The following is a 21,834-nucleotide window of genomic DNA, read 5'->3' on the forward strand; positions in this document are numbered from 1 at the left end:
CCTATACGATACAGTCTTTCTGTAGTTTGTGTTCTCTAGGACTCGCTTGTGGCTAAATGTTAACGTTCTTCTCTTCTGTGCAGCAGACTCGATTCCGGTAGAAGTTAATGTGCGTCTAGATCTACGTTCAATTCATATCTCATAGCTTCGGTGATGAAATGGAAGCCAAATTCCAGCTAACCAACTAACTTGCGTCATCTAGTGTGGGAACTTTTGCTTTATACTTTTTAGTCTCTCAAAAACTAAAGTATGTCTTTTGGATGTAAAAATCTACCCCTGTGCTTTCCTTAAAATATTGAAATATAATTAGCTAAGTACGAAAGTTATCACATTGGCTTTGAAATAGTTGCTGAGGTTAGGAAATTGTATGTAATTTGAAATACAGGATGTTTTAAAATGATTAACAGATTGCAAATATAAAATGTACATGGCAAAAATGATTAATTAACGCATTAAAGAAAGATCAGCATTTTATGTTACGTAGGTAACCTATGTAATTACTTTAGTGATATCTTAAATTCTATTTTACGTGTAGATGACTTATATAATTACTTTAGTGACGTACAGGATAATACGAATAATATCAATACAACAAATTCTTGCCATACGTGTTTCAGTAGTTTGATGTTTCTGGCTTGAAGGTGATAATGATGCGAGGATTTTCACTTCATCCAAAGTTGTTTGTAACATGGCACTTTTCGCAAGTATTAGATTGGGTGGCTTAGAGCAGTGGTTCTCAACCTTTTCGAGCCTAGCACCCCCTAGGGTGAATGTAATTGTCTTGATTGTGGTAGTGGTGAAGGTGACATCGACGATGGCGACTGATTGAGGATATAGAATACCCATTCGGAGATAACAGTAGTGTTCTCCTAATTGTATTTCCAGAAACTGAAACGCTTTCCAATATTTCGGGTACATAAACAAGTATTCTTTTTCAAGGATTATGGAGGATTAGACTTAAGGGGAAAGAATACTTTATATTTTAATTATTACATTAATCGTAAAAAGTGTGTTGTATAAAAATGTCCACTGATATGAAGTTATAAGCATACGAAGAACTTATTGTTTCGTACATATTAAGCCTTCATAATCCTCGAAAAAAGATACTCGTTTATGTATCCTAAATACATATTGGATAGCTTTTCAGCTTCTAAGAATACCATTAGGTAAATATTACGTTTGTCTTAATAATGTTTCGTAGAAATATTGAAAAGTATTTAGATATTTTTCAGTGTCTTAGTAGAATTTTAACAATTTTTTTACTGTTTGTTGTACATAAAAGTAGAGAAAATTAAATATATATATATAAACAAACTTTATTTGCAGTTAATACGTTTGATTGGATCGGAAAGTTCTAAACCTACTACAGTCAACAATGGAATTTTGAAAGTTCGAGATGTTTGGCAAAGAATAAACAATGGGAAATGGATTATAGGCATAACACTCATCAACCAGGGCTCCAGGTAAGATAATATTAAGAGAACAGAAAAAGAAAGCGTCACCCACCTCTCCTTAGAATTTTCCTAGTACCGGGTAAGACCGTCTCTAACCTAGATTCTGTTTTGAAATGACTCCATGTAGTATTGCACGTGCAATGTGAACTCACTTGCTCATCAGTAGATCTCGTAGTTCCAACAAAGTACGGGAAATCATGTTTCTGCATCATCTGCTGCTCCAAATAGTTTCACAGAGTTGTAATTGAATTTAAATTTGGGAACTGTTCAAGTTAGACCTAGCAACATCTGGTTGTTCAGAACTTACCTGATACTAACGCCACCTCATCTTTACTCGCCATACATTGCGGCATCATACTAAGCGAGCACTTTTGTCATCGTCTTAATGACACAGTTCTCTCCAAGAGGAAGACGAATTCTTTTTCAGTCTGCAAGCCACCATCTGTTTCACTGAAATGGTGGAAGACGAATTGATGGATACTGACGGAATGGTAATTGGCTCACAATCCAAGGTTCGACTGAAACGGTAATCTTCCCAACTATGGCGTCTATACAATAGAGTCTTAACGGCTTCAGTAGACTTCTTGAGGAATTGAAACAACTGATATCTGACCACTCATGTGCTTGAAGGGAACTCATTTTCAGCCTACACAGTTATCAGTTTTATTTCCTTACACGATTTACAGATATGATAAGCATACTTATGGTCGCGCTGCTAGTGGTATAGCCGCTGGTGTAATCAGACTTTCATTCTAGATGTATTAACATAAAGTCGGTTGCAATGTGGTGCTAGCTTTCCTTATTCGCCCGATCATCATCTGTTTGTAGTATATTCCTCGTGCTGAAGCCTTTTCGGCAGCAGATTTGTTTTAACTTCACAATCAACTTGAGCTATTGTGTTGATTGTTAGACACTTGAATGCATATCACCGCCTATGGGGCTCATTCGCACTGTCGATCGTGGCCATCAGGCTACGGAATTCGTTTATGATAGTGAGACACTCGTTCTTAATGACGGTAGTCCTACTCACTTTTCTACTGGAACGGTACCTACTCGTACGTTAACCTCTTCCTATGTAGTACTTCTCTTGCAGCTTTACTCACGTGGAGAGTCATCCAGATCTGTATGGCGGTGAACACTGAGGGTCTGCCTATTAATAATTTATGACATCTTCCACGATTCAACTTGAAGCGTGCTAATCGACCAACGTTCTGAGAGCTCAATGAGTTTAATCTTCGTGATGATTTCTGTGTAGTGCTCTTGTAGATCTATTTGAGCAGACTGTTATCAACTTTGCGTGTGAATCTATTCCAGAATGTGGAAGCGGTAGTCCACGACGTCGAATTCCATTATGTTCTGCGAAAATCCGTGAAGCTATCCTGTCTTGCCGGTTTGCTTTTGCAGCCTTTAATAGGCTTCCAGCTACTGAGAGTCTTCAACAGTTTCTAATTCAGATTCGCACCATAGATGGTCACTGTTCCAGTAGTAGTGTATTTGCTTTCTCAGTAGACAGGGTTCTGAAAATGAACTCCACAGAGATAGGCAATGTATTGGTTCGACACTTTTCTTTATCTTTGACTTTGCACACTATTCAGTGGAGTTGAATCGTTTTCGTGCTCGTATCGAGAAGAACAGTTTAAATTTCCGTAGCGCCAGTTTGGAGTATTATAACATTCCTTTCACGGCTGTCGAACAACTTTGCTTTAAGTGAGTCGGCAAACACTGCTCCATGGATTGATCTATATTTTACGATATGTTGCGAAACGTCTCGCGCGAATCGCAGCTTGTATTATTTCAGCTATTTAATCGGATCTGGTTGGAGAAGACGTTCTCGCCTCGATGGTGTGAGGCTCTGGTCCTTCCCATCTTGAAGCCAGAGAAATCTGCAACAACAACCAAGTACTCTTACGAGTTGCGTCTGTAAGCATTTTGAGAGCATGATTAATAAAAGTCTCGTTTGGCATTGAGAGTTAGATTGTGCATTGAGCAAATTTCATGTGGCTTTCGGTCTTTTTGATCCACTACGGCCAATCTTGTTAATCTCAAAAGCGATTTAAGAAGGCTTCTTCTATCGCCAGCTACTTATTCCTATATCGTTCGATTTGGAAGAGATTTATGGTACTACTTGGCGTTACGGAATTTAAAACAGGTATATGACTGAGGTTTTCGTGGCCATATGGCGAAAACTCAAAAATCTCCTGGACAAACATATTTTTTAAGATGGGTATATTTTCAAGTTTCTCAGTGTCGCAGTGTTCGCTGTTGCTGTCAGCAATGTTCTTTCGGAGATCCAGGCTCCTGTTTGTGGTCTGCTTTAAGCTAAGAACCTTGTTATTTATTGCAATTCCAAATACCTTCGCTGAACTAGTCGATAGCTTCAACTGACGTTAAATCGTCTTGTTCGCATGGTCCGAGACAGGTTTTCGGTGTTCTGGCCGAAAAACTCAGTGTATGTGCACTTCTACCGTCAACGAACTTGTTTTGTTATCCGGACTTGTATCATAGTAACACATAGTGTGTTACATCCTTCTCTTCCTCACGCAGATGAAGGCCGAAGGAAGTAACTAATTGAATTGTTCTGTCCTGTTCTACTTTTGGAAAAACGAAATGCCTTTAAAATCTGGACTGTATCGAGATTGCAAGTTCGGAACCACGACGGTGTAGCCCTCGGAAGAAAGTGAATAATCGGATGTATACTGTACAATTAGATAAGTTGTACTAAATACAAATAAAAGAACAACTTAAATCTCCATATGTAAATAGTAGTTTCATCGCCTATTTATCTCAAGTAAGTTGTAGATACATAGCACCCTTAAAATATTCAATGAGACCTGGCAATTAATGCAATTAATAATGAATTGCAAATACATATCTTATTTCGAGTTGCAAACCATATTATCACAGCTCTGCAATTTATTGACAGTTACTTGCTCATTGGACATTTGACAAAACTTCAAAATGCACGATGAAATAACTTCTTCCATTATTTGTCGCAGTAGTAACTCAATATAATATTATTAAAAACATTTATAATAAATATCGAAGAACATACACATGCACCTATGTTTGTAATAGTCAAATTCCAGTTCCATTTTACTAAACAAAATTGCAGATTAGGTGTTGTGTACAGCTAATGTCACTTTTAGGATTCCGAGGTAAATATATTTTATAGATACATCGTTTCCACAGACTTCTTATGCCAAATCGAATAAAATTAATTTCAAAGTAATTTGTCGTTACCCTTTTTAACGACGACAACACAATGTATCATGGTATATTTTTTATCATTCTTGGTTACAAAACTTTCAAAGGTAATTTATATCTGCTAGAAAGTCCATTGTGCAGTATCCTAGGTGCAGATAAAGAATACCAGAGACATTAATAAAAATGGAATATGAATTTCACTGCACATAATATAAGTTAATTAACAAATATAAATGAAAATAAACAAGTACAGATTGAGATAATGTCGGCAAATAACAAATAATAAAATTAACATAAATCAGTCGGCATTTGAAAGTTGAAATAAAACTGCACATTACAAAATTATTCTGAAACATTATTCTGTAAACGGATCGGCTGAAACGGTCCGTTACACACACTTCTCTCATTTTTAAGATTGACCTTATCTCTGAGCTATGAACTTACTTCATGTACTTTCTCACTGCACTTCGTATGCTGAACGCACTGTTCTATTGCGTTTATATTGTAGTCGAATTCCGTCCAAGTTAGACTACAGTTGTATTGCTTTTCGTTTGCTCGTTCCTCCCTGCTGAAACAATGACACTGTATATTACCTGGCCATGCAGCTAGCTACTTTACTAGTTTTGTTAGTCTTTATGCAGAAGCAAACGAACCACCATTAGCCTATCGCTGTGAGAGACTTCTCAAAAATTATACAGACCCGTGCGTTTTATTTCCGGTCACCTCTGCAGGTTACCGTTTGTGGTAGCTAGATTTATGACTAATATGTAGCGCTTCCTCGGGCTATACACGGCCATAGTATGAGAGTTTCGCTGCAGATGAATTTGTTTCTCGTCTGTTCGCTATATACGTATTTGTGCTCTTCCACTCCACTAAGGCTCGACCTTCGATTGTCATTACGTGTCAAAAACTCAGATACTCAGGAATTCCAGCAAGAGTTTGGAACAGTACCCAATGTTAGTGTGTTTTATACAGATGCATTAAGAAGTGAGAATTCTATTGATTGTGCTTTCGTTACAAACGAGGACAGTTCAGAATTTATAAATTAAACATAACTTTCTTACAAGGCTGTCTGTATTCTTTATTATAAATTAACGAGAAATGTAACAGTTTCGGAAGTATATCACTTCCTTCTTCAGACTACTATTTCAACTGAAATCATAGATAACATAACATAATTTGTTATCTCTACCAATCAAGAATCATCTTTTTCATTAAAATTCAAAATATATGCCCATTGTTGTGACAATTTTAAACTCTTAACAGAAATCATACATTGTCACCTAATCTTTATATTTGTTTTAATATATATTAACTAAATTAAATACTAATTAACTATCTAAATATAGAAATTTTCTACCTAATATTGAATACTAAATTTTCTACCTGAATATTCATTACTAATTAACTACGTGAATATTGAAAACATATAAATAAAATTTTAACCCTATATTGTCCTTATATTCTACTTTTCTTCTTTCTTCTTTCTTCTCTTTTCAAAATGTCCTCCCATTCTTCGTTAATACTCAAACCACTATTCAAGTTCATAGCTTTAACGTACACTTCTTTTATCCTCTTCGCTTCTTTCCACTTCCTAACGAGTTGTCTCCCTTCATATTCTAATATTTTCGCTCCTTCCCAGTTTACTTCATGGCCTGTTTCCTCTACGTGCTTGTAAATGGCATTCGTGTCTCTCTTCAATCTTACGACGAATGCCATTTTCAAGCACGTAGAGGAAACAGGCCATGAAGTAAACTGGGAAGGAGCGAAAATATTAGAATATGAAGGGAGACAACTCGTTAGGAAGTGGAAAGAAGCGAAGAGGATAAAAGAAGTGTACGTTAAAGCTATGAACTTGAATAGTGGTTTGAGTATTAACGAAGAATGGGAGGACATTTTGAAAAGAGAAGAAAGAAGAAAGAAGAAAAGTAGAATATAAGGACAATATAGGGTTAAAATTTTATTTATATGTTTTTCAATATTCACGTAGTTAATTAGTAATCAATATTCAGGTAGAAAATTTAGTATTCAATATTAGGTAGAAAATTTCTATATTTAGATAGTTAATTAGTATTTAATTTAGTTAATATATATTAAAACAAATATAAAGATTAGGTAACAATGTATGATTTCTGTTAAGAGTTTAAAATTGTCACAACAATGGGCATATATTTTGAATTTTAATGAAAAAGATGATTCTTGATTGGTAGAGATAACAAATTATGTTATGTTATCTATGATTTCAGTTGAAATAGTAGTCTGAAGAAGGAAGTGATATACTTCCGAAACTGTTACATTTCTCGTTAATTTATAATAAAGAATACAGACAGCCTTGTAAGAAAGTTATGTTTAATTTATGTTTAAGATGGACACAAGGCCTTTTTATAAAAATATCTATTTCAGAATTTAGTCTGCAATGTATGTGCTCAATCTTTTCTGAACCAACAGCAGTTAAGCTTGCTGTCGATTACGCTGTTTAGCTTTTGCTGCATCGTGTGGTTATCTACACTTACTCACAAAGCGTTGTAATAAGCCTGCAGAATGTCTTTACAAAACACTCCTAATACATGATATTATTGGGAGATGATGCCAACTACAGCACCGAAACTGTGACGTTGTTTGCTGAGTATTGGCACACGTTGTCGGCATCTGGGGAAACGAATATACTGACACAGCAACAAGAATGAAGCATTGGCGAAGATTGCACTGTAACACTCTCTTCCATGCTTTGATCTCCGTACCTGTGTCGCCGAATAGATGCGCTCTCACTGGCAAGCGGATTGGAACCACGTCAACGAAAATAAGCTTCACTCAGTAAAACGTACTTTGGGAAATTGGCAGACGTCGTCGCGTACTACTCGCCGAAATAAAGTGGTCCTTACACGGTTGCATATCGGACATTTTCATCTCACTCATTCTTATTTAGTGTGTGGCGTTAACCGTCACTATTGTGAAGATTTATCGTCCCACTGAGTATTTGTTACCAGACCTCATAGGACTTTTACGGTTATCTAAAAATGTTAACCAGGTTTTGCTGCCGGATACTACTGCAGCCTACAGCCTGTAGTGACGGAATTCTCAGTTTTATTCGTAAGATTGTAATAATTAACTCTATTTGAGATTTTATTTTTTAAATTATTCCTGTCATTATATATATATATATATATTGTAGCATCACTTTGTAGCTATGTTGTAGCAAATATATGTGCTATTATTGTTTTTGTTATTATTCTTCGTTTTGTTTGAGTTTAATTTTGTTTTAATGTCTTATTTTTTAACGCATTTTCACTTTACTTTCACTTGTTAGAAGTTTTATTTTGAACTTTCAGTGCACAGAATGTATTGGCCATTGTCCTAATCGTGACGGAGACAAATAGCTCTGCTGCTGACAATTCCATTAAATATATAACACTCAATCAATCCAGTTTTGTGTTAGTTCAAATAAATTAAATATTTTTTTATGTTAACCGCAGACTGGTGTTAATGCAGATTCACTTTCATCAAGAAAATGATGGAAGACTAACAACGTCTGTGTAAATTTTCAGATTCTTTTAGTTACATCTCTGAAGATGATAATTGCACAGGTAAGTAATATTCTTCGTTATTGAATTTATTATATGGAGATCAAGGTTTTCCCATGCCGCTGAATGCCAGCTAGACGCGTTTGGTCGGTACAAGTTGACATTCAAAAATGAGGCCATTGATAACTGGATTTCTTCAGATTTCCGGCATGGATTTCGGAGCACATTTTCAAATTTACAGACGTGTTCAAATTATTAGACTCACGCTCGAAAAATGCAAAATTGATATAGTAGTGCTAATTTCAGAGTTCTAGAACATTTAATTTAATGGTTAGACCATCAATATAGGATCTTTCATTTGTTTAATGTACAGTTGAAGTGGCGATATCACCGTTGAACATCAGATGTTATTAGTGATGGGGTGAAATTCTGAAAGTGGTGTTACAGTTGTAGATAGCTATTGTGGTTCCTATCAACAAGTTACAGTCTGAAGTGTTGTGGTTCCTGTCGTAAGAAGTTAACGACATTCAAAGCGTTCGACAGTTCGAATGGGCCAGTTTAAAATGATCGTGACGTGTTTCGTGTATCAATCTTTTATTCTGTGTAGTCCTGTAATTGCAGCATAATGGGAAAAGTAAAAGACCTTTCTCCGCGTAAAATGGAAGTTAACAAAATACTTCTGATGGAAATAAGATATACACGGCAATACATTGCTAGTAGAGTTGGGATAGAACAAAAATCTGTGAGTAGAATCTCTGCTGAAATGAACAAGAGCCAAAATAGAGTTGGGAAGTGTGGGCGAAAACCAACGCTATCGCTGACAGGTATCAGAAAACTAAAAAGATTGGCTCTGGGAAACAAAAGTGCAACTTCTAATAGACTTAAGCATAAAAATGGTTGAGTATGGCGCAGACATTTGGCCTGAAAGTGTTCGAAGGATTCTTTGTGCCGAGGGAATAAAAGCACACGGTCAAGAAAGAAAACAAAAATTAGAGTCTACTCCAATCATTGTAAAGAAGCGCCTCGAATGGGCATGAGGGCTAGAATATTGGACTGCTTGTTACCTTATACATCGTATAATGTAACATGGCCCGGAAGTTTTGGGCAACCAGTGTATATATGAATTCTATATTTATTAAAATTTTATTTTAATATATATAATTAAATCAATGACTCGATTTGAAGTAGGTCGCGAAATTTGCGTTAAGTTCCTTGAACTACTGATTTTAGTATATTTAGAGGGAAATATATGGTAATATATTTACATTGAATAATTATTTGTATATTTAGCTAAAATATAATATTATTTTAGGAAATAAGGTAATTTCTGGTCGATTTTAATCCTTTCCAATCAATTTTCATTCATATTTTGGCTTAGGGGATCTTCAAAAGAATTCACAATTTTTTATTTCAAAAATCTTATTGAAAATTTTCATTTGTAAAGTCAGCCATAGTAGCTTCTTGAAGCATCCCTTTGTTTAATCTAAATTATCTGTGATTGGATCTTCCGCAATCACAGTTGTGGTTGAGATTTTTCGGCTCCTTTGATCTTGAGAGAAATGCCTATCATCGTATAGTTACGTCACAATGAACCTCCAATTAGGGATCTTCTTCCCATTGTCTTTGTCTTTTCCAGAAGCGGTGTTTAGTGATGGACGTACGATAATCTCAGTCCATAAAAAAACGTGAAAAGAGAAGTATTTAAAGGTTACGACACTAAATAATTGATACCTTTGATGTCTTTGGGCAGTCTGTGTATACAGAGAGTGTTTTGCTGTGCTCAATGGACGATGAAGCTACAGTTGTGAGAGCAAAATTCATACGTCAGGGTGTGAGTGGCTGACGTAAGCCATTGTGTTGGTACAGTTCAATTGCCCGGTTTCGAAGGAGAACTTCAATATTTTTTGGAAAACACCATGTAATCGCTCGGTAAGAGGCGGTGGTGTAGAATATTGCTTCAAGAATAACAACAACCATCAGACGTAGGAGGGAAGTATTTATTAGTTTTTCCATGGAACATATCAAGTAAGTTATAGACGATAGCATCAAAATTATTGTTGTTTTCGGCCACACTAACCTGCTAAATTTCGAACCTCTTTCGGATTGAAAAATGTGTTATGTTATTGGTGTTGTGATGCCTTATAAAATGTTCTAAACGCTGCGTAGTTTTCCCTAAGTTGTACAATCCGCGGCAAAAAACCTGCAACATGAGCATATACGTTTATTGTGAAATGACGAAGTCTTTTGCTCCAATATAAGTGTGCACGGGAGGAGGCCGAGGTTTATCCTGATGTGATTCGTTCCACTTAGACGTTATGTTCATTCCCCGTGCTGTTAGGCGTAGTTTCACAATAAACTTACATCCTCATGTTGCAGGTTTTTTGCCGCGGATTGTACATTATACAAACTCAACGATGTAACATAAATCACTCGTTCAATGGAGGGGGGAGGATTGTTCTTTTGGAGTTTCAGTGTGGACGTTTGTTACCAACAGTCCATGAAATGTGTATACTTTCGAGTACATACATTTCACCCCAAAATTATATCTTGAATATGTAATCTCGTATATATTTTTTTTTATTTATTATTTTTCCGTACTGCTATATTACTAAATTAATCCATTCTCTGGTTTGTGCTTACCTTCACTGTAGTTTGAATACGATGAGACAAAATGTATACAAAGTTTCGGCTCACATTGATAACAAGGGTGCTGGCATAGCTATTGATAATGGGAGATGCTCTTTAACAGTGAAATATCCGTTTTGTGTTTTGGAAATTCCCTTAATTAGCAAAACAAAAGTTCAGTTTTGAAACCTTATGCAGATTTTTTTTTTCTTTTTATTTTATTTAAAGAATTGGTAAGCTGACTGAAAATGTTCTGTACGTCCTTGGAACCGGCTGTGCATACTATTCTATGAATATGTCTGACAAAGTGAATTTTCTATGTGTTAGGTTAAGTTAGTTTTAGATAGTTAGGCTAGGGATTAGGTTAAGTGTAAATTTTGATTTGAATTTTCTAATAGGTATTTTCTTTAATGTCAAGAAAATGATTTATTGTTGTGGAAGAAAATGTGAATAGGTCTGAGCTTATACAAGAGGTCACCCTACTGGTATAAATCCTCTGTGCCAGTCCCACTTTACACAACCTTGACCAAGAGAAAATACTAAAGAAAGAAAATTAGTATGCACACAGCCATGGAAAGTAGTACGTGTGTCGTATAGTGTTTTGTAATAAGGTTTTTTTTTTTTTCATTTCGTAACAAAATGTGATGACATATGATTTGTTTATAGTCAATGGAAATTAAAACACATGAAGGTTACCCACGAGATGTGGAGAGAAAATGTCATTCTAATCAGTTTGTATCCAAACAAGCTTATTCATTCTGCTATGTCAGGAATTTTCCTCAATTTCCAACCTTTGCGATTTTTTTTTTAAAATATGTATTCTCCTGTCATTTCTTATCATATAAGAAGTTAGTGTAATAAAGTATGCGAGTCGAAACAAAATCTTTCATTATCCAGTGCAAAGCTAATTATTTTAAAACTATGTAGTAAAGTAACTTCAATAGTATTGTTGGTACTCAGAAAGTAAAGTGTTTAAAGCAGTACGTAACGAAAGTAAATATAGCGTCTTGAAAACTCACAGAATCGATTTCACTTAGTGTGACCGGGGTTGGAATCACAGACCTGCCAGGAAATTTCACTTCGTTAATAGGATCAACTAAATTCACTTTGGCATTCAGTTTTTTTTTTTTCGAAATTCCATCCCGTTGCGCGATTTAGATTTGATTCGAGAATTTTTTATCTGGGTTAGTAAAAACACACATTTAGATTTTCGAAGCACTCACCGTCAGTTTCACTCTTGGGTCAGTGTCTTGTTCTGTCGGATTGTAGTTTGTAACCTTATCTCGCGATGGGATGCAGGCTATGAACTGCGGATCGGGATACTGGGCTGCGAGTGAGAATGAAGGAGGCTTAGAAATCTTTATATTTAGGGTCAACTTGAGTTCTATTTTCCGGAGATGATTGGTGTAGTGGATGGGTCAGTGAGTGTTGATAGCTTACTCGTCTGGGCCCGGTGGGTTCGCGTTCAGCGGTCAGTGACACATTCACGCAGCCATAGTCTCGAGGAAAGGGAACATCATACAGAAACACAATATCAGTATCATCATCATTATTTTTATTTTATTTATTTACATTTTATTTTATTTATTTATTTTATATGACTTTTTTTTTTGTAAAATGCTGACGATTGGAGAATAGTGTGTTTCAGTGATCAGTCATGTATCTTTGTGTCTGATAAATGTTCACAATATGTGCGACGTTGACCTGGGAGGAGTTCAAATTGGAATGTCTTTAATAAACCGTGAAGCATCCTACTTTAGTCATGGTATGGGGTGTGATCTCTGTGTTCGGGTCTGGAAGTCTGTATATGTTAGAGGGGACAATGAAGCACAACCAATACCTACAAGTTCTTCAAGAAGAACTGCTTTCTCAGACTGCAGTCTGGTTTGATGATGTACAATTCATCTTTATGCATGATGGAGCTCCATGCCACCGGACCCAAGCTGTAACAAAATTCTTCGAGGACAACGAAATTAGTGTTCTTCCGTGGCCAGGCCTAGTCCTGATATGAACCCCACTGAAAACTTTTGGAGCTCCATGAAAAAAAAAAAAAAAAAAAAAAAAGCTAGAGAAGAAGCACATTAGAACCAAACTTCAATTGATCAAAAAGGTCAACAATTTGTGGTACCATGATGCTGAATTGAAGGCAAAATGTACTAAACTCGTACATAGGATGCCACAAAGGATAAAAGACTTAATAAAGAATAAGGGATTTCATAAGAAATATTCGTCTTTGTGTGAGAGATAATTTTCTTGTAAGTATGCCATTTCATTTTTTGTTTCCAATTTAGATGTACACACTTTATAGTAATTATATTTGAATGTTACGTGCGCATTTGTTTTATTGATATTAAAAAGCATATGCCACACCCACTAGAAAGTAGGACAGAGTTACAAAGTAGTAATTTGAACTAAGTTCGAACGTATTCTCTCACGTAATATTGTAAGAACAGTAAAATATTCAGAAACTGAATGCTGAGTCTAATAATTTGAACATGTCTCTACTGCGTTGGAGTGCCACTGTTTTCTGGAGTGCTCTAGTCGATAAAGAGTTGGAACTTGTTTGCACCTGTTAACATGTGTTCTTGCTCATTCACATTATTATTTATTAGTTGCTGTATAGCCTCATCAGTTGAACTAAAATTCTGTAGAACTGTTTTATTTAGATGGTGAACGTTAAAATGTCATTTGGTGTTTAATTTTCTTCCTTTAAGAGATTGTAAAGGTACTCATTTTCAGTTATAGCCGCGTCGCTATCCTCGTATACAGTTGCTGTCCGATGCCGACACACCGTGGGTGGCGGAGGGTGTCACCAAACTCAGTATGGGGGCTTATTTATGGCTGGTTGAAAGAAAGTGGGTGAGGGTGACAAATCTGTAGTTGCCATATTTTCCTTTTTGTGTTATTTCTAGAGCTCTTTTTTAAAGCACTACATTAAAACATAACATCTAAGAATTTTGTATATAAGGAAACGCTTGCGAAACTGCTAATATATATAAAAGTGGTTAGCAAGGGATAATAATAATTATTATCATTATTTAAGTATTACCTTTGTCCTACAGATTGTCTAAGTAGGTTTTAAATGAGCACATATGATTTTTTTTTTTTATTAACTACTGAATCCATTGCTTGAGTAAGAAACAAGCAATTGGAATTGTGCAGATCAGGAAATAAACCTTCATAATTATGAAAAAAAAAAAAACTCAATGACATGAATTCACGTAGATATTCATTCCTACTTTATAGACTTTTTTCACCCAAATGATACTGGAACTTTTATATTTTTTCACTAGTCCCTAGAGTTTTCCTACTGTCGCTTTAATTCTATGTCTTTCCTACACGGCTAATGAAGCGTAATTTATTGTTAGGATATATAGTATTAGACTAGTGTTGTCCCCGAGATGATAAGTATCTTGTAAATTCGAGATGAGATTAGAAAACTTACAATTCTGGTCTCATTTTCGAGACTAGAATCGAGATGATAAATTTCACGAGTTTGGCGGGCAACTCTAGTTTAATTTTTTAAAGATACGCAAGTCATTACACAATATACTCCAATGATAAATATGGTTTCGATGTTACATCATTCCTTTCATGAACCTCTCGTTACGCTGAAGGATTCTGGTACCTTCTAGATAAAATTAAGACAAATGAATTTTGAAACTACGGAAGACTTCCAAAGCATCTGAATACAATACTCAAACTTCGAAGTAGTCGGTTACTTCTACAGCTACTGGATGTAATAGAGGAATAATATGAAAGAAAGAATCTGTTCCTGAGTCCATAATATATGGATTCAGGATTTTCTGAGGGGGGTGCACCGAATACCAGAATATTTGAATTAAATTTCAGTTCTGTGTTAATGCCTTTAGGCTTCTGTGGTGTGAATGAGGAATACTGTTTTGCTTCGTTAATCATTTTCCTTAAATGGGAGGCACGGTGGCTTGGTGGTGGAAAGCTTACTTCTGGTGCGTAGGGTCCCTGGTTCAATCTCCGGCCAAATAAGCTTGTGGTGGAAACATCGTGTCCGTGGGTTTTCTCGGGATACTCCCGTTTCCTCCCATTTTTCATTCCACCAATCCTTCCATTATCATTTACTTGCTTTAATCATCGTCCGCCCTTAGCCTAACGGACATATTCGTGGGACGTTAAACTGAAATATTTAATTTTCTTGTCCTTCAGCCTTCAGAAAATCAACTTAAACTAGTGCTTTTGCAAAACTCTGCTCTCTTTAAAGCCCCAAACCGAAACATGACGGCAGAAAATTTCGAAAGTGTTGCTATTTTCATTGCTAGCTTCTCGTTTTAGATACTGTATATTTACAACGAAGGGGAGATGCACGTGCACGTTATATAACATTTCTCGCTATTCCTTACTGTTTTCGTTCTATGGCGATAAATGTTGAAACCAAAAGTCGTTAATTTGAACCACTTTCAGTTTGAATATAGGTTAGTGGAGGGTATAGGACCTATTCTTGGGACCCTGAATCGATTGCAGAAAAGGTGCTTCTCAATATCTTTTACAGTTCTTGCTCTATGAAAATTAGTATTGAAACCAGAAGTACTGTAAATTGAACCACTTCCGATTTCGATAGAGTGTTGAAGGTTGTGATAAGTTATATACTCTTGAGACCATGAGACGATAAATATTGAAACCTGAAATGATTGATTTTAGTTACTTCTGGTTTGAATAGAGGGTTAATGGAGAAGACAGAACCTGTTTCTGGGACGCTGAATCGATTGCAAAATCCGCATCTTGATATCTCCTATTGTTTTGGGTGTGATACCTGACGACAGGCAGATAAACTCGTTCTGTGAGATTTCCGACACTTACGTATAACAGTTTGTAGATCTAAAAAATCGAGTCATAAATTTTGTATGTGAATTTACAAAATGAAACGAGACGAACGATATTCGAAACTAGAGAGAAAAATTCTTCGAAAGCGAGACAAGATGTAACGTACAAAATTTACGAGGTGAGACAAGGAAACCTCATTTCTCGTCTCACCTCGTGAACAGAGCTATATCAGACGCATTTATTATTATATTGGTAATAGTATTCGATCTGTTAGACAATAGACTTCAGTGTTTATCAAAATTGGAGAGTGCGTCTATTACAGTACATTTCTTTGGTTTTGCTACAGTCAATAGTTACTATTTATATAGCGCTTGTTATTCTATTCCTATAATATGTAATCAGTGTTCAAGGGAGACGTTTATGCTTGTTGTGTTACATTGCTCTCTGTTTCGCAGCAAAATGTTTACTTTATCTGAGTTACGGGAAAGTAAAAGGAAAGTGTGTTGTGAAAAAGATTTTTTAAAAGTAGAAAAAAAAGGGCAAAAATAAAATAGTCACTGACCATCAGAATCCCTTTCTTGACAATTTGGAAAGACATAAGGCAACGTCGTACAAGCATTGACGAATGGGCTTCCCAGCGGGAGGGTTGTCCGCTGGCGTTATTTGAGTGCTGTTTTGTGGTTTTGGGGGGAAAGGGATCATGCCTTTGAGTTTCAGAAACTGTATGAGGATAGCGAACAGATAATAAGTATATATAGCATAAATAACCATCCAAAATCCTACATTTTCAAATGTCCGGCACTGAAGTCATGAATATTTTTGAATATCTATCCGTATGATTTCGAGCTCGATTCCCTGTTGTAGCACAGTAAGCATGTGTATTAACTACGAGGGAGGATCAGAAACCAAGCTTACAAGTCCGATATTTCTGGAGTTTCGTCCGTTATAGAGAAATGAGGAGTGTATGGTAATTTTAATACATGGAAAAAATGAAATGAAATCTTTAAGTTTAACGTCCCACGGTTATGCCAGTTAGGCTAAAGGAGACGGTGATAATGAGAGATGAGTGAAATGGTGGGAGGAAACGGGAGAACCCCGAGAAAACCCACGAGCACGGTGTTTGTCCACCACAAAGTCCACACGATCGAACCAGGGACCCCAAGCACCGGAGGTGAACGCTCTACCACTGAGCCACCGCGCCCCCCTTTTAATTCATGGAGTTGGCAACTGTGCAGTGTTTCAGCCACCCGGTAGGTAAACACAAATGTTACCGTGGCTGAAATTCACCTGCAAAACGATCAGGAGGAAACGGCCGGGACTTCTCACTCAAGGACGTCATCTTCCTTCAGACAACGCGCACCCGCATACAGCCTAAAAGACCACTACGCTGTTAAACCAGTTTCGCCGGGACATCATCGACCACTCTCCCTACAGCCCAGACCTTGCTCAGTTCATTTTTACGTGTTCCTGCACTTGAAGGAGCACCTAGGAGGCCGTCGCTTCGCTTAAGACGAGGAAGTGAAACATTTTATGACAACGTGGGTAAATACGCAAGAACTTTTTTTTTTTTTTTTTTTTTTTTTTTTTACCAGGAGGAAATCTTCAAACTCATCCCACGATGCTACAAATGCCTCAACGATATGAAAAATAACCTAATGTATGCACTACCTTTTGGCTGCATTGGTTGTATGAAATAATATATACACGCTTTGTAACCTTACTCTGTGATCAGTCCTCGTACATTTTTCAGCTAACAGGCCTTCGGGTGTGTCATAGCTCTTCATAGGCTTTTCTTCCAGGGATTTAGTTTAGCTTAAAAAAAAGCCAAAGAACATTGTGATTCATTGTGTGGGGAACACTTGCTCTGCTGTAAAGGATTTCTGGTTCGATTTCAGAGTACGTGATCTTGTGGGCTTGTCCATTCTCTTTCCGGATCTTCTCGTTTCCTCTTACTATTTTCGTTGCAACAATTAATTCAGCAATCATTGATATTAACTTCGAAGACATAGTAATAGGAAATCGAATTAAAGATTTCGTTTAACGTTATTTCTGTCTTTATTAAAGATTTCATTTAATTTTATCTAGAGATGCAAGGGCTCGGAAAAAAACCGGCTTTTTTGGAAAAAAAACTCGGTTTTTTCTGCTTCGCTTTTTTGCTTGGGAAATTTTGGGCTTTTTTGAAAATTCTGCTTTAAATTGATAAACCAGATTTTGTTTCGCTTCTCTACAACACAAAAAGTCATTTAATTAGTGGTTGATGCCGATAATAATATAAAACCTCGAAAATAAACCATGAATTTCGAAAAGATATTTCAAACAGTTTTACTTCTCAACATATTTATATTATGAATTCCAAAGGATTAACCAATGTATATAATAAGATTTTTTTTAACCTCCTACATACAAAAGTAAGCAGGGTTGGCAAGAGCCATGGTTGTTTTTGAAAATGCCAAAAACCCGTTTTTTGGGGGGAGTTTAAACTAGGCTTTTTTTGGTTTAAACCAGGTTTTTTTGGGTTTAGATATTTTGCTTTATGTATTTATATTACATATTGACAGAAATAAGTTTGTTTCGCCTTGGTGTTATTATGCAACAACGGGGTTATGCTGGAAGAGGTCACATAAGCTTAAAGAAGTCCGGTCACTAAATTTCTTAAATTGAGAAACTCCCGCCCTAGCCATCGGGAAAATCCCGTCATTACTCTAAATGTAAAACAATAACGGAAAAAATCCTGTTATTGCTTTGCATGTAAAATTTAAAGGTCAACGTATCATAATCAGTACGCTAAAACTGAGGTATTAAATTACAAATTTAGTGCGTACATATCATTAAAAGTACAATCCAAGCTAATGTTGGAAGCTACGTAGGCAATCGATAAATTTTGTCAATTTATATCAGTATATTTAAGCAACCTTGGCTTCTTTATAAAACAACAGGCATTCAGGCATGCAGAAATATACAATTTAGTTTCGTTTCGTATGTTCAGGCTTAACATCCTTACGTAATACCGAGGTTATCAAGGAGAAGACTTTCGCTTAAAGTGACATCCGAACCGCTACTTTGTTTACGCATTAAAGAAGGGTTGTGGTTCGACCGAGAATTGAACATGGGACACCTTGATTAAAAGGTGAAAAGGAAATAAAACTAATGCAGATGGATGGTTTGATGTATGGAAACGTCACCATGAAGTTCACACGATTTGCATTTTTCGTACCTTTTATTTTTTCTTCGGTTTAAACCAGTTGTTTATTTTTTAAAAAAAGAAGAAAAACAGCTGGTGTAAACCAGCCAACCCTAAAAGTAAATACTTCTTTTAAAAAAATACTCAAATAAGTAGCAAAATTCTATGTAGTATTTTTACTTCAAAATATTCCATATCCTTTTTTGGAACAAAATAAAATTAAAATAAAACAAGAAAAATACTTAGATTTATATGATACACTTAAAGGCTGCACACCTAAAGCTTTTGGTTTTGTATATTCTTGAAATTCTAGTTTTATATAAGCACCATCACGGTTTATTCAGTCTACAGTCAAGTTTTCTGTATTTTTAACAAGAGGGATTGAACATGAAGGGTGTGAGATAAGAACATGGTAACCCATAATTTTACTATTTTAAAAAATTAGAAATTTTCTGCTGCACAATCCATTTTGAAAGTCGGAAAGCTGATTTTTCACATAAGTCTATACATGAGGGATTAAACGAAGCGGTATGCGTTGCTGCCTATCTGATGCTGCGTAACTCAGCAATTGAAAATTTGTTAGTTACCATGTTCTTGGTTCACACCCTTCATATCATTATGGAACTCTCCCCACGCCACCAACACACACACAAAAAAAAGGACTACGGAATATATTTAAGTTAAGATAAATACAACTGCACAACAAACATGATTGACTGGAGCTTTTGCGCTTCTATCGAGAAGTCCGGAATTCAACTCAGCATTTGACCATTCTGACAAAACTTTTCTTCATTCCATCTATGAAGTAGAAATAGTGCGTGTACTGTGAGTTGGCTGACTTCATTTCTTATTGTTTTTAAATCGTTATTATTACTAATTACCAGCAGTGACGGTTTTGCGAGGGTTAAGGGGGGCGGTCTTTCGGACTGAAGCCTGTTCCCCAAAATTACGGAATGTCTAAAACAAACGAAATATCTATTAGTTATGCCTTTACTCATAAACTTTAAGCTGCCATCAAATAAAAATTACGAATGTTTAGAAAAACTAAACATTAGTAAGAAAAAAACCCTCCCAAAATACTTTTCTAAATCCGCCTCTGATTCTCAGTATAAAATGATCTTCAAGGTTGTATCCGGAAGATTATCGCTAAATATATAAACGAAACGAAATACAGTATTAGTTATGCCTGTACTCATAAACTTCAAGCTCCTCCCAAATAAAATTAGGAGATTTTAGAAAATGAAACAATCAGAGAAACCCGTCCCAAAGTACGTTTCTAAATCCGCTACTGATTATTTGTATAAATTAGTATTCAAGGTTGTATCCGGAAAATTATTGCTAAATCGTTGCACAGCTACAGTATAACAGAAATGTGGAAGTACGGTTAGACGGATATATTGAAAAACGTACGCTTTGACGGATATATAGAAAAACGTAAGTTTAACTTCTGCGTTAGAAGCTAGAGTACTAAGCTCTTAGAAATGAAACAGACGACAAACTGAAATGATATCGAGAAGAAAAAATATCGATAACTCAAAAGTTAAAATAAAGTTAAATAGCCTCTAAAATTGCCCTCAAATACTACATTCTTCATGTTAGCTTTAATTCGTAAAACATGTGCTCCATCCATCTTGATGGTGAATTTTAGAGCGAAATATGGCATTCAGGTCATGGAATTCTTATCTAAGTATAGAATATACTATAAGAAAGCTATTTAGATAGAAAAATTATGAAAATGAAAAAAGCCAAAATTTCCAAAATTCTCGTTTTTTTCCCAAAAAAGCCGGCTTTTTATGTGAAAAAAACCATCGATTCAAAAAAGCCGGCTTTTTTGCATCTCTAATTTTATCACAGGGTTTCTTCAGCTGAAATATTTGAAGATTACTAGACATAACGCTCAGGAAAAAATGCAGTAATTTGAAAATCATGAAATCATTTTCTCTTGTGGTATAGTAAAAGATCGAATGGAACACAGAAACCCCGCTGTTGCTCTTACAATCGTTTTGTCTTATTCTGGTATGGATTTTTTCGGGAAGAGTGCAGGACAGTACATAAACATCTCGGCGAGAATTATTCCTTTCCTTGTGTGGCTGTAAATGTTAAAATATTTGTGTTTTTCTAACGTAAAACATCAAAGCTCATCGAAATCTATACTGCTCATATTGAGCGCAGGAAAGCGCAAATTACTTGTTTTGTTCAGATACACAGAGACTTGAAAAAAACTTTTCTGAAGGAAAGAGAAAAAATACTTTTTTCTACAGTTCTTTTACTTGGAATGTTTTACTTTTTTTTTTTTTTTTAAATGTCAATTGATTAATATCAGCTTATTCCATATGACTGTTCTCATTTTGACACAAAACAATATTAAAACTAGCGGAGAAACATTGAAGAATATTCAGAAGAAAAGGTTATTTCATAGGAACAAAAAGAACAAATCGTGACTTAGCAAATTTTCTATTTCTACGAATGGTCCATAGTTCCGCGGTCGAGTAAGAATTAAAATGAAGTTAACAATTAATCGATTAAAATTAAAATTATATAAAAATAACAATTTTCACTACTATTCAATGTGAATTGTGTTGATTTATAAAAATTAATGTATAGTTTAATGGATAAAATTAAAGTCGTTGGGAAAATTAATTGATTAGTCATAAAAGTAAAATTATAATGATATGAAATTGATTGAAAAAACAAATGATCAATTAAAATGATCGCGATTTTAACTTCAAGATTTTGTTATATCTGTTAGTTATGTACTTTTATAAAGGACATTATATAGTTAGTCTGTAACAAAATAGCTGCATCACAAGAAGTTTCGAAAAACGTTAAAATATGTTTTAAAATAAAAATAATTATGTACCGTACAATGTCGAATCGAGTCTCAAATTGTTGCTTGGTGCTGCTTGATGCTTTTTTTGTTCTATTATCACCGTTGTCTTAAATTCTGCTGCCCCTCAACAGGTGACTCTGATGTGACTATTAGACATAGTCTGTTTATAAGTGGAAATGGTGTGGAAAATCGTTGTTATAGACTTATTCTGTTATTAAATAG

The 21,834-nt window shown here is 35.5% G+C and overlaps 1 protein-coding gene across 2 annotated transcripts in view; it reads left to right on the forward strand.

The window, feature by feature from the left end:
* LOC145673096 (uncharacterized) overlaps positions 1 to 21,834 on the forward strand; it is a 153,999-nt gene that overhangs the window by 19,247 nt on the left and 112,918 nt on the right. For both annotated transcript variants that reach the window (XR_014128718.1, XM_081742456.1), the window contains exon 6: positions 1,327 to 1,463. Coding sequence is in view for 1 of the 2 variants with exons in the window: in XM_081742456.1 (XP_081598582.1) it covers positions 1,327 to 1,463 (137 nt within the window). In the remaining variant the exon portion in view is untranslated. The remainder of the gene's footprint in view (positions 1 to 1,326; positions 1,464 to 21,834) is intronic.

Source organism: Thermobia domestica, chromosome 16 (genome assembly GCF_964235325.1).
Source record: "Thermobia domestica chromosome 16, izTheDome1.hap1.1, whole genome shotgun sequence".
Lineage (NCBI taxonomy): Eukaryota > Metazoa > Arthropoda > Insecta > Zygentoma > Lepismatidae > Thermobia > Thermobia domestica.